Below are 13,632 nucleotides of genomic sequence, written 5' to 3' on the forward strand. Positions count from 1 at the left end.
CTTTAAATGCACAAGAGGACAAGAGGCAGCAGGAGCTGTTGACAGAGAGGATGTCTTGTTCTTTTTATTCATAAATGAGCTGTGACATGTTCACACCTGGAGCCTTTAGGCTACTGTCAAATCCTCACAAGGAAAATATGTTGTTTTTTAACTTCAGTTTACTGTGCCCCCTAGAGGCCACACAGCATACAAATATGAAATAATAATAATATTAATAATAATAATCATAATGATGATGGTAATAATAATGATAATAATATGATTATTATTATTTTATTTTTATTTTATGACTACCATTATTATTATTATTATTATTATTATTACTACAGTATTATAATAATTTGTGTGCACAGTTTCTGCAGGTGTAGGCACCAGAATTGACAAACCCTGCAATTTTAGTTTAGAGTAGTACTCACTTAATAATTATGCAAAATGTATACACAAGTTTTAAGATGAATTCAGTAAAATGTTCATATTTATTTATTTATTCATTTATTTATTCATACATTCAGTAATTATTTTCCCACAGCCTTTATGGTTCCACAAATCTTAACTTGTTCGATCTAATTTAAGAAATCTATAACTCTTCTGCTACATGTCTAACATTAATATCTCCTGGGTTGATTTTTCACATATTTAAGGCAGTAAAGGTGTATGAAATGGGCTATATTGAATTATTGTGAATTATTGTGGGAGACATACTATCTCTATCATATAAAAAAGGTTTAAAACCAATGTTTTAATAGTTTTGGATTTTTCATTAGTTTTCATGATCAATTTTTGTTTTTCAAAATCAGTTAGTTTTAATTAGTTTTTAGAGTGAGTTTGCTAGTTTTAATTTGTTTTTATTTTTGGGAAAATGCTTAGTTTTAGTTTAGTTTTTATCAGTTTTAGTTATTTTTGTAATGGAGTATTTGTTGGGTGCCAATAATAAGTCAATAAGGTCACAATAAATGTTTCCTTTATTTCCTTTGTCTGATCCATCTCAGCCCCAATAAGTTTATTAAGTCATAAAACCAGACAGATGAAATACATTTCATATCAACCAAAAAGGTTTACGTATGAAAAAAGTTGAGACGAAAACTAAGGACATTTTAACTATAATTTTAGTTAGTTTTAGTTAGTTTTGTAAGCACAAAATACAGTTTCAGTTAGTTATCGTTTTTTTTAAACTCTCGTTTTTATTTTTATTTCAGTTAACTAAAATGTTTTTCTTTCAATTCTAGTTTTAATTATTTTCGTTAACTAGCCTATAATAACCTTGTTTAGAACCATTACATAACTACTATTGTGATTTCATTGGTTAAACTACAACAACCACAATGCCCAGCGTCCGATGACGTCACGGGAACACACCTCTCACTGTGATTGGCTGATGTTTTTATCCTCGGCTCTGTGCTGCTGCATGGCTGAAGGTGAAGTGTGTTTCAGTCTCCCAGTCCAACATGTCATCCAGTGGACTTTTAACCATGCGCGCTCAGATGTGTAAACGCCTGGTAAGTGAGGGTGTGTAAAATAATCTGTTTTGGGTTTGTCTGGTATATTGTTATATTGTTTTATTACCCAGCAGCGGTGCAGCTCCGGTGTCTGGATATAAACAAAAGGCCTGGTGGTTAACTTTAGCGGCTAACAGTGGTTGTGTGAGCGTCCTTGACCAAAGTAGCAACACCTGAGAGCTCAGGTGATTCTGGTGATTTTAGTGAGTTTTACTGTCACTTTTATCAACGTTGTAACAGCAGAGTCAGCTTCTTAACTAAATGATGATGTTAACAGTTATAGTAATAACAGTAGCTAGCTAACTGACACTATTAAAAAGCCCACAAAGGGTCTTTTAACCAAATATAATGTTAACAGGTGACTAGCACGACATCTAAACTAGCTTAACCCTCTGGAGTACATCTGTTTATTGAAAATACATGTTTTATTTACAGCTATAACTCATAAACAAGCTCAGAAAGCCAGTTGAAAGTGCAATCATAGGAGATTTCACAGTGTCATTTATGTTTGTAGACTATTTTTACCTTTCTGCAATAAAAACTATTACTATTTTTAATTGACGTGCAAATAGACTGTTTAGTAGTTGTTTTTTCATTATTTTTCTACTGTTTTTGTGTGTATAAATGGTAAAAAAGGGAAAAAAAGGTACATTTCCATAGACATCTTTGTCTTTTGTTTGTATTTTGGGTTCCTGGCAGCTTTATACTTTGTTAATTAAAATAAAATGAAAAATCTAACTGATAGCCAAGTTTGTGTGGAGAAAAAGGAGCCATGCATGTGATGTAAGGACAGACTGAAAGATGCTAAACAGAGACAGAAATTAATGCAGAGGAAGTTGACAAATTTGAACCAAAATCTCCTGGACTTCAGAGGGTTAAATAAAAATGTTAGCTGTGTTTTGTCATGAAGTAGGCCACCTGCTTGTGTATGACGTTATTGTTAGCTTAGTGAAGGTACTTTATTGAGTTAAAACTTGTTTATTTTGGCCCAGAATTGTATCAATGAGCGTCATGTTTAACAGCGGACTTGACTGTAAAGACAGGATGAGAATTGTGAATTATCTCTTATGCAGTGGTAGAAAAAGTATTCAGATCCTTTACTTCAGTAAAAGTACTAATACCACACTGTGAAGTTACTCCACTACAAGTAAAAGTCCTTCATTCACAACTCACTGAGGTAAAAGTACAAAAGTATCACCATCAGAATGTACTTAAAGTATCAAAAGTAAAAGTATTTGTTATGCAGAATGAACCCACTTAGATTTTTTTATATATAATAAATATATTCTTAGATTATTTGTATTGATGCATTTATCTAAGCAGTGTTTTGATTTGTAAACATAGGGCTCATTCTAACTACTTAAGTATCAAGTACTTATTATGCAGAATGGGCCAACTAAGATTGTTTTATATATAATAAATATATTATCAGATTATTTGTATTGATGCATTTATGCAAGCAGTGTTTTAATAAAGGTAGGGCTCATTTTAACTGCTTAATATACTGTTATGAGGTTTTTATTTTTATTTTTTATGTTTAATCACTTGTATCATGTTTCATGTTTTTATGTTAAATCTCGACCTGAGAAGTAACTAAAGCTGTCAGCTAAATGTAGTGGAGTAAAAAATACATATTTGTCTCAAAATGTAGTGAAGTAGAAGTATAAAGTTACATAAAATGGAAATAATCAAGTAAAGTACAAATACCTCAAAATTGTACCTAAGTACAGTACTTGAGTAAATGTACTTTCCACCACTGTTTATATGTAAGATGATTTATTGTAATCTTTATTCTGCCGTTAGGCTCACAAGTACCTGTCTAGAACCTACTCGTCTCGCCCTTCTCTCAATGTAAGTACAACAACTGACATTTAAAATAAACATGACAACAAAATGTTTGTTCTGCACATTGTAATACAGACTTTTAATGCATGTTTACAGGAAGTCGTCATTGTCAGTGCAGTCCGCACTCCAATGGGCTCCTTCAAAGGCAGCCTGGCAGCGGTACCAGCCACCAGACTGGGCTCCATCGCCATTAAAGGAGCCGTCGACAAAGCAGGTATGTTGCAAAATCAGTGACATCTTTAAAATCTCTTCTTAAAACATATCTATTTAAAAAAGCCTTTTATTAATTTTGCCACATCGCCTAATTTTAACATGTCTTTACTGTGCTATTTAATTTGCACTGGGGGCAGGGGGGAAGGGTGTACACTTTTATTTATTTATTTATTTTTTGTATGTGCTTGTTTCTGTCTTGCATGCTTGTTTTACTTGCTGTTCAGCACTTTGTAACGTTTTGTTTTGAAAAGTGCTCTATAAATAAAGTTTATAATTATTATGTTCTGAGAATACTATTCTCCTCTATATAGGCCGAGATGTAACAGATTTTTATCATTATAGGTGTTTGCAAGCATGACTAAGCTTAGAATACATATATAACAAATAACCTGAGATTTGCAGCAGGTAGTTTAGAGGGATTATTGCATCAAAGTGAGGAAAGCTGTGTATATTTAGTGGGTGGACTTCATCTTTCTTTTGTTTAGGAATCGCTCCTGAAGAGGTGAAGGAAGTCTACATGGGCAATGTTCTTCAGGCAGGTGAAGGACAGGCCCCCACAAGACAAGCCTTGCTTGGGGCAGGTAAGATCACACTGTATATATATATATATATATATTTTTTAACCTTTTTTTTACCTTTTTTTTTAACTTTTAATACTTGCATTGCACTCTGGAACAGCCTCCCCCTCCACATCCGTGCAGTGCGGTCCTTAAATGTTTTTAAATCTCACTTAAAAACCTCTTTTCTCTTGCCTTCAATTAAAGTTTTTTCCTCCGGCAAGTGCTAGGGAATAGTGTCCCTTAGTAATCCCACAGTGCTTTTAAAATTATCCATTCTTCTTTTAATTTATTTTAAATTTAATTTTGTTTGTTTTTTTGTTTGTTTTTTTTGTTCCTTTTACCTTTGTCAATTCTGTATTTTATTGCACTTTTTGCACTTTTATGTGAAGCACTTTGGTGCGGCTCAGCCGTCTATAAATGCGCTATATAAATAAATTTGACTTTGACTTTGCATCAAAATAGTAATGTCCAGAAACAGGCTGCACATCTGACTTCTTAACAAGTCAGAAATTATGATGCATAGAGCAGGTGAGAACAGCTGATTGGTATTAATGCATTCGTAATCTGAAAGCCACATCACACAAACACGCATGACTGAAACTGCAGTATACGAAAAAAAAAAAAAAGCCATGCAGCTTCAAGGTGACACGAAGGTAAACAGGTTTTTCTCCAGCAGCTTAGAGAGACCTCTGTTATTATTATTGATATGAAAAGTTACAGGAAGGTTGGAAACTAATGTGAAAAGGTACTGTTAACCGTTATTATGGCTGTGCCCAATAGTTCAAAGCTTCATTCATAAAGTTGACATTTAAAACACTGCACAGCTTTTTTTGTTTTTGCATGTGTATACATTCTGTTCAAACCTCGTGTTTCTACACAGATGCAGATAAAGATTAGCCTACAGTATTGTATATTAGTATGATAGCATTTGTAGAATTAGATTCCAATGGTGGCTGTGAAAGATTGTTTCTGACTTGAGTGATCCAAATATTTCCAATGACTCCAGAACGTTGTGAAGTCCAAAAAGTCAACAAAAAGATTTTTGTTTTAATCATGCACAAAATTCCCAATGTACTTTTATTGAACAAAACATTGTGTATCTATCAATATTTGTTTTGTGTTTCACCATTCGGAAACATATTCACTGTAGTCAAAAAGTTATTTGCTCTCCAGCTTGTTGTTGTACACAAATGAATGCCTGCTCCTGTATTAACAAAGCAGTAATCTAAAATATTTATTTTGATAAAAACAAAGAGTGATATTCACTAAAGAAAGTTAAGGTAAATTAAAAAAAAGACTAATTTTATTTGACGAATCTCTTCATTTAAATTGAGGATTTTGGTCTTGGCTCTGATTCTTTATTTTTTTCATGGTGATGATTTCACAATATATGGATCTATTTACTTTTTCCAATGCAAATATGTCGTATGACGTTTGATTTCAGGACTGACCCTCGGTACTCCAGCAACAACCATCAACAAAGTCTGTGCCTCCGGGATGAAGTCCATCATGTTGGCAGCTCAGAGTCTAATGTGTGGACACCAGGTAGCATTAGCATTAGCATTAGCATTAAATACACTGTCTCTGTCCTGCTTGTTTCAATACAAATGAAAACATGAATCTGATCCCTGGCAAGATCATGGAAAAACTTTGTTGTGACCCAAAACAAGCTTTGTTTACCATAAGATGACTGATAACTTGCAAGCTGTATAATTACCAAAGACTACACATCTGTCAGTTTTTTTTGAAAGAGTGACCGTAACCTAATGACCAATTCCTGTGATGCACAATAACATACAGTAGAAGTGAAGCTAAAAGTCCATAAACGTCCAACTGTCAGGGACAGGAACTGTTTTTTAGTGTGAGACAAACAATGATTAAAAGAGCACGTCCTAAGTGTTTGGCTGTGTGTGATTTCAGGATGTGATGGTGGCTGGCGGCATGGAGAGCATGTCCAACGTTCCCTATGTGATGTCCAGAGACACTCCGTCCTACGGAGGAGTGAAGATGGAGGACCTCATCGTCAAGGACGGACTCACTGACGTCTACAACAAATTCCACATGGTAACTATCCACCTCCTCTCAAATGTTTGCTTGTTATATATACAGTCATGGAAAAAAATTATTAGACCATTGTTTTCTTCAATTTCTTGTTCATTTTAATGCCTGGTACAACTAAAGGTACATTTGTTTTGACAAATATAATGATAACAACAAAAATATCTGATAAGAGTTTAATTTAAGAGCTGATATCTAGACATTTAACATGGTTTTCTTGATAATAACCAAAATCATCATCAAGAAAACCATGCTGCATTTCAAAGGTTTGCACTTGAATTGTAATACCTGTTAATTTAAACATTTTCTTGAGTTTCTGGTGCATACTATGGCGTATTAGGGCCAAATATGGGAAAAAAAGTAAAATATCACCATCCAAGGAGGGGGGTAATATCTTGAGAAAACTCACAAGTTTATGAGAATAAAAGTGGCAAATCTACAGGAAAAAAAAGTATAAAATTTATTAGGTTAAATATGAGAGGAAAAAGTTGCAGATTTATGAGATTAAAAGTGGCAAATCTAGGAGAAAAGAGTAGCAGATTCAATGATCCAGTCACTTGTGGGGCATATGGCTTATTATAAATGCTGTATACATAATAACAACATGATACGAATGTTTACTTGTGTTGGATCAGTACTCTGCATTTGTCGCAAACACGGGTATTGGTATCAGCACAGAAAAAGTTGGACCAGTGCATCCCTATGTACAACATAAAAGTCATTTTTAATTGAATTGTGAGGTGTGTACATTTCAAAAAGCACATTAACAATGCTGTAGGGATGCACGATATTGTATTTTTTGCCAATATCCAATATGCCGATTTTTTTACAACTCAATTAGCCGATTACTGCACAACTAATACCCACAATCAGGGCAAATTTGGCCACTTGACATGATAAGTAAACATAACCTGTGTTCACTGGGAACATTTGAGAAGTGCAACTGTACAGCAATTAAACCCAAATTGAATAAAACTACATGTACCTTACAGACTGCTGCTTAAATTCAAATGTAACTTAAAACAGGAGCCCAATATGTGACGACTCAATCTGCACTGTGCAAACAAAATCACAAAAAGTACAAAAAATATAAGCAGCTTCAGTCCCTAATCAGAACATCAATAAATAGGTGGGCTCAGACTACACTGCACAATTCTATGAGCTACAAACAAGATGCAGCAGAGAGGTGATGTGCACCCCGTTATTTAATCACTTCATTATATCGGCGTGTTGGTTGATGTCCGATTTTTTTTTTGTCCATTTTCAAGCCAATATCGGCCAATACTGATAACGTGCCAATAATATCGTGCATCCCTAATGTCCTGTGATGACGGCATGTAGCAATGTGTCAGAAATCTGTAATTTCATAAATAAGTTTGTTGTTTGCATCACTGAAAGTAAACGTGTGATTCCACCAGTTTAGTATTTGATCTTGTTGCTTCGTCTTTATTGTCTTTAACAGGGCAACTGTGCAGAAAACACAGCGAAGAACAGCAGCATCAGCAGAGAGGAGCAGGACGCCTACGCCATCGCTTCCTACAGCCGCAGCAAAGCAGCGTACGAGTCGGGTGTCCTGGCCAAGGAGATCGTACCCGTCAGTGTTCCTCAGAGAGGTAGGAGGTCCAGGAGGTCTGGGGCCACGAGGCTGGTCATCTACTTTATACGACTCAGCATCTCTGATGTTGATCTGGTTCTTGTAGGAAAACCTGATGTGGTGGTATCTGAGGACGAGGAGTGGAGGAGGGTCGACTTCAGCAAAGTTCCCAAACTGAAGGCAGTGTTCCAGAGAGAGAACGGTAACCATTTGCACTTCCTAGCTTTGAGAAATGGTAATGTAATAAAAGTTCATAAAATGTAATGGTAACACTTTATCTGTTTACCATTTATAAATGATGGTTATTGTAGTTTGTTAATGTTTAATCATCATTTATAAACCGTATATAGGCCATTTAGAATGATAAATACATCATTTATTAATGTTTAACTAACTACATCATTCATAAATGACAAATAGATGGAATATTAATGTAAGTTTATAGTAACTTTACCATTAACAAACAATTAAAGTATAATTAATTGTTTATCAGGAGTTTTAGTTGCACTCATTTTAACATTTTAACACCATATGAAGTATGTTAATGATTTTGAAATTATTCATATACCTTTAAGACATTCTTTTAAAACATTTAAAGATTAAATATGTATAGCACTTTGTAAATGGTTAATAATTGGTCTATAAACCATCTATAAACATTACTTAGTTGGTTATTATAAAGTGTTACCAATGTAATTTTTTATTTTTTTTTAAAGGAAAACATGCCTTTCAAACCTGCCAGCACTATCCAGCACTTTTTTTGTTGTCTAACTATATATTTCTTTTATTAAGCTTTTTAGGTTTGTTTCAAATCTTTATTTTGTTCGTCTTATTGAACGCTTTGTTCTGATTGGTCGCTTGTGTTTCAGGCACAGTGACGGCAGCCAATGCCAGCACACTGAACGACGGAGCTGCTGCTCTGGTTTTAATGACGGCAGATGCGGCAAAGAGACTCAACGTCACTCCACTGGCCAGGATCGTCTGTAAGCTTTACACACACATACATGTCTTTATATAGTTGTGAGGGCCACCACTTCCCTTAGTCCAACGCACACATTTCAGGGTTTACCATCTCTGTTAGGACCTTACCTGAAATTCATACAGATGATTAATTAAGGCCTTTAGAGGCTATCCTAGCATTTTCTTTGTGAGGACTGAGCAAAATGTCCTCACAACTACAAATGTCCTCACGATGTTGGTCTTCTGCAAGGGGTTGGCCCTCACAACTATATAAAGACAAACACACACACACACAGCTTTGCAGAGCTCAACTGAAAATCCGGTTTAAACTCACGGCTCATTGTTGTGTTGAATTTACTCTACAAGTCATAAGTCAGAGAGGCTTTTATGCTTGTTGAAGGCAAAAAAAAAGGTTTATCAGCTAATTTGGATGCATGTATTTTAGGTAATTAAAACAATAAAAAAGTGGAGGGGAAAACACCAATCTCTGAACAAGCTGTGAACTTTCTTTCTTTTTTTGTCAAATACCTGTTTTATTAACACAAACAGGCACTTAATCGTCATCACTAAACAGGATATTTTTTATTTGTCTTTTGTCTTTTTGTCAACAAATGATCAAATCTTTAATTCTATTCCATGTTCTTTATGCTTATTTTTCCCGTAGCTTTTGCTGATGCTGCTGTTGCACCCATTGATTTCCCCATTGCTCCTGCATTCTCTGTCCCAAAGGTGAGAATAAGCATGCTGCAATTAGCAGGTTTTAGTAGTCTATGTGTATATCTATATGTGTATCGGCCGTTACAGAGTCTGATTCAAAAGTTATATTGAACTAAATGTAGATTATTTATCTGGTAGAATAAAATGACAGTAGTCTACTAAAAAAGTCAAAGCTCCATAAAGTGCAAATTTAAATTTTAAAAAATCTGAAAAACACTATTGTATATGGGTGGTCTCTGTCCTAGAGGTTAGGAAATCAGCTTGTAACCACAGGGGTCGCTGGTTCAAATCCCAGGACTCACGGGTCAAGAACTATTCATCAAAAAATAGCAACAAATTACCACATTATGGGATGTCAAAAAAAAAAAAAACTCATAGTATGTCTATTTTTGTCAAAAATGGTAAAATTTTTATGTCGAAAAATTCTCGAACTTAGCTGATTATAGTCTTTTTGAAACACATTAGAGAATAGTATGGCCAGAAATTACCAAAAAAAACAGCATATTATGGGATGTCCAAAAATGACCCTTTCAACAAAAAAGTCAAACTATAGCATGTTGATTTTTGTCAAAAATGGTCAAATTTTAAAATGCCTAAAAATAAGAGTAAGAGTTGTGTGTTAATTTGGAAAAGCAATTAACCTGGAAGTGTTTATATTTCTATATTCCTTGTGTATTTTTTACTGTTTTTTTTGCATGTGTGAGTATTGATAATGTATGTATAATGTGTGTCAGGCCCTTGACGCAGCAGGGCTGAAGAAGGAGGACATCTCCATGTGGGAGATCAACGAGGCCTTCAGCGTGGTCGTGTTGGCCAACATCAAGATGTTGGACATCGACCCCACAAAAGTCAACGTCAACGGGGGAGCCGTGTCTCTGGGACACCCCATCGGGTAAGAAGCTGAGAGGGAGGCACACACACTGGCTGGGCCCTGGTGTGGAAGAGACCAGGAACAAAAAAGAGAAAAGAACAGAAATACTACCGCTTAGCTTTTCCCAGGAAGAAAGCTCCAAGGCCAACTTGCACTGCTCTTTATGTCCCGTTTAGATGGAGACGATGTGGACAGAAAACACAAAAGTGTCGTTGCGTTCTCACTTTTTATTCCGCGTTTACACGAGTCTTTAGGAGGAAATCTGCACGCATATGGTGATGCAAAAGTCTGTAAAATTGGATGCAGCCAGGCTCATTGAAGCACCACCAAGAGCTTGCACATGCATAAATCTCAATAAATTAGAATATCATAGAAAAGTTTATTTAAGTCAGTAATTAAATTCAAAAAGTGGAAATAACACATTATATAGATCCATTACAAACAGAATGAAACATTTCATGTCTTAATTTATTTAATTTCTTCTAATTATAATGATTATGGCTTACATTTAATGAAGACCTAAAATTCAGTGTCTCAAAAAAAATGTAATATTACAAAAGATGAATTTAAAAAAGTATGTTTAATATGTAAATGTTGGCCTCTGAAAAGTATGTCCATCTGTATGACTCAATACTTGGTTGACTTGAACTACTTGAAATGGACTTTTCATCATATTCTAATGTATTGAGATGCAGCTGTATTTTTTCTTATTTCTGCAGGATATGAATTAAGTGTTAATCAATGAAGAGTATATTGTCTGGAGTGGGAATTTTAGATATAGTAGCAGTTCAGGGTATTTTCACAACTAGCCAAGAACACTTTGGACATTTTATCACTTATGTATTTAATTTCTGCATCACTAAACTTTCAACTCAGTATTTTCTTGGTTTTTGCAGAACAGTACTTAATTGTAGTTTTTGCTTTGCAGGTACAACATCTTTTGTAGGAAAACCTTTCACTTAACCTCACTTTAAACTCACAATAACATTAATCTTACCTTCAGTATTATGCTTGGAAAAAGCAATTTATATACCAAAAATGCAAAATTTCCAACTTGTTGTTTATTTGTGTTGTCCTGCAGGATGTCCGGGGCGAGAATCGTGGGCCACATGGTGCACAACCTGAAGTCAGGCCAGTACGGGCTCGCCGGCATCTGCAACGGAGGCGGAGGAGCTTCATCCATTATAATCCAGAAGATCTAGGAAGCTTTTCTCTCTGTTAAACTGTGTTCACTGACTGTTGATTCCTAATAGGTAAAGCGTCTGTAAACTCCCTTTTTACTGTGAAGAATGCTGTTACAGCTTTACCGCCCGTGGCCTTACTCACAGCAGAGTAGGACCACAGGACATCATGACTCCAGTGTTTCAAACACTCCTTTGTTCCATGAAACATATCGGGCAAAAAATAGATTCATATTTAATTCTGGATTGAAATGTTTCATTAAATAGTTTGTATGAAGCCGCTGTGGTGTGATTTGTGACTAAAGGTTTGACTTCAGTAATTCAAGTTTCACAACATTGCTAATGGGGCTGTGATGAAGGATCCAGCAGTACAACTCATAGGCTAAAGGGGCTATTGCATTTATAATCTATTTATCTATCAGGGTTCTTACGGGTGCTTGAAATCCTTGAAAATGCTTAAATTTAAATGTTGTATTTTCAAGGTTTAAAAAGTGCTTGGATTTTGGATAAAGTGCTTGTAAATGCTTGAAATTCTTACTGTATTTCTCTTGCAATCTGACTATATCCATCTATAGACTATAGATAATCACATGTTCAATGTAAAAAATAATGAGTAGCCTATCTGAAATGAAGACCGTTCCTCCTAAAAGTGTAATACCATCGCTGTTGGTATGGTTCAGTGAAATCTCCCCCTTTTAGTATGTAAGTACTCATCTAAAACATGCAATTTACAACAGGTGTAAGATACTGGAAAAGCTTGAAAATGGATCTTGAAAGTCTTTGAAAAATGCTTGAATTTGACCACTGCTAAAGTGTACAAACCCTGTATCAAGTGGCCCAGATTGGATCCTTTGGCTGGTTCGGTTCTGGCCCCGGGCCCTATGTTTAGCTAATGTTTAGCACTCAAGAGCTAAAAAGTACAAGTATTGTTATTGTCAAGTTGGCCACTAGATGGCGCCATTTCTCCTGTAAAATAAAGGACACAAGTCCATGTTGCATCGACTAAATCAGATTATTTTTGTGGTGTTCCTTCACACAGCAGGTTTTATTAGTTTTATGTGAATTATTGTTGCTGTCATTTCAACCCTGGTGGTTCAGGTTTTACCAGCCGATGTCTTCAAGTTACTTTTTCCTATTTCCATCATAAAATGGAGGTGAATGACTAATTATTTTGTGATGAAAAATAAATAAATGTATAAAACGGAACATGTCTTGCCAGAAACAGTCTCAGCGCTGGATGTAGTAAAATTGTGGCCACAAACTATACAACAATGTGGACAGACACCATTAAGATAAGGTAAAGTGACCCTGTAAGGCACGGATCGGCAACCTTTATGAGCAAAAGAGCCACTGAGAACAATGAAAAAAGAGAGAAAAAATGTCGGAATGGAGCCACAAACCTTGTTTCAAGCCTTACAATGGCGATAAAACAGCCTACTAAGTCTACCAGCTTTACTAATAGGTCATAATGAGCATTTATCGATATGATTTTGTCAGAAATCAGCCAGGATCCAAGTGCAAATGAGAGGCAGGACACTGAAGAAATATCTCAGGAGATTTGGAATCAAAAGCTAACTAAGCTAACAAAGTCTAACTAGAGGAACTTAAAACTAGACTTGAAGGTGGAAAAATCTAGAAGTTAAGGTGGCAGCCCGTAGACTTTCGTAAGCGATGATGTACATTTAAGTTGACCAAAAAGTAAGAAAAAAATGTTTTAATGCCGCACAGTGTCGGTTCTACACATATATTCTATATATATATATAGTCTGTGGAACAGCCTCCCTGAAGACCTGAGGGCATCAGGGACTGTTCATTTTTTAAAGAGCAAACTTAAGACTTATCTTTTTAATTTGGCTTTTACTTGAACCATTTTTAGAGATTTTGCTCATGCATCTTAGTGTTACAACATCTATTTTATTTATTTGCTCTCTCTCTCTCTCTCTCTCTCTCTCTCTCTCTCTCTATATATATATATATATATATAAAACTTTTTATTGTTATTATTATTTACTTTTTTTTATTTTATTTTATTTTATTTTATTTTATTTTATCTTACCTTACTTTATTTTTATTTTTTACTTATTTTATCTAATTAATTTCTAAGCTGCCTCCAGTGTTTCCTCACTGCTCCACGCTG

At 35.0% G+C, this 13,632-nt stretch overlaps 1 protein-coding gene across 1 annotated transcript; it reads left to right on the top strand.

The window, feature by feature from the left end:
- The first annotated feature begins 1,369 nt into the window (after window positions 1-1,369).
- Window positions 1,370-11,772, top strand: acat1 (acetyl-CoA acetyltransferase 1). Its single transcript, XM_059352427.1, has 12 exons — window positions 1,370-1,496; window positions 3,300-3,347; window positions 3,438-3,555; window positions 4,040-4,135; window positions 5,559-5,659; window positions 6,035-6,178; window positions 7,635-7,785; window positions 7,873-7,968; window positions 8,636-8,749; window positions 9,391-9,455; window positions 10,178-10,335; window positions 11,396-11,772. Exons 1-12 carry the CDS (start codon window positions 1,446-1,448, stop codon window positions 11,514-11,516), a joined length of 1,263 nt encoding a protein of 420 aa, XP_059208410.1. The 5' UTR covers window positions 1,370-1,445; the 3' UTR covers window positions 11,517-11,772.
- Window positions 11,773-13,632: the final 1,860 nt, after the last annotated feature.

Source organism: Centropristis striata, chromosome 15, assembly GCF_030273125.1.
Source record: "Centropristis striata isolate RG_2023a ecotype Rhode Island chromosome 15, C.striata_1.0, whole genome shotgun sequence".
NCBI lineage: Eukaryota > Metazoa > Chordata > Actinopteri > Perciformes > Serranidae > Centropristis > Centropristis striata.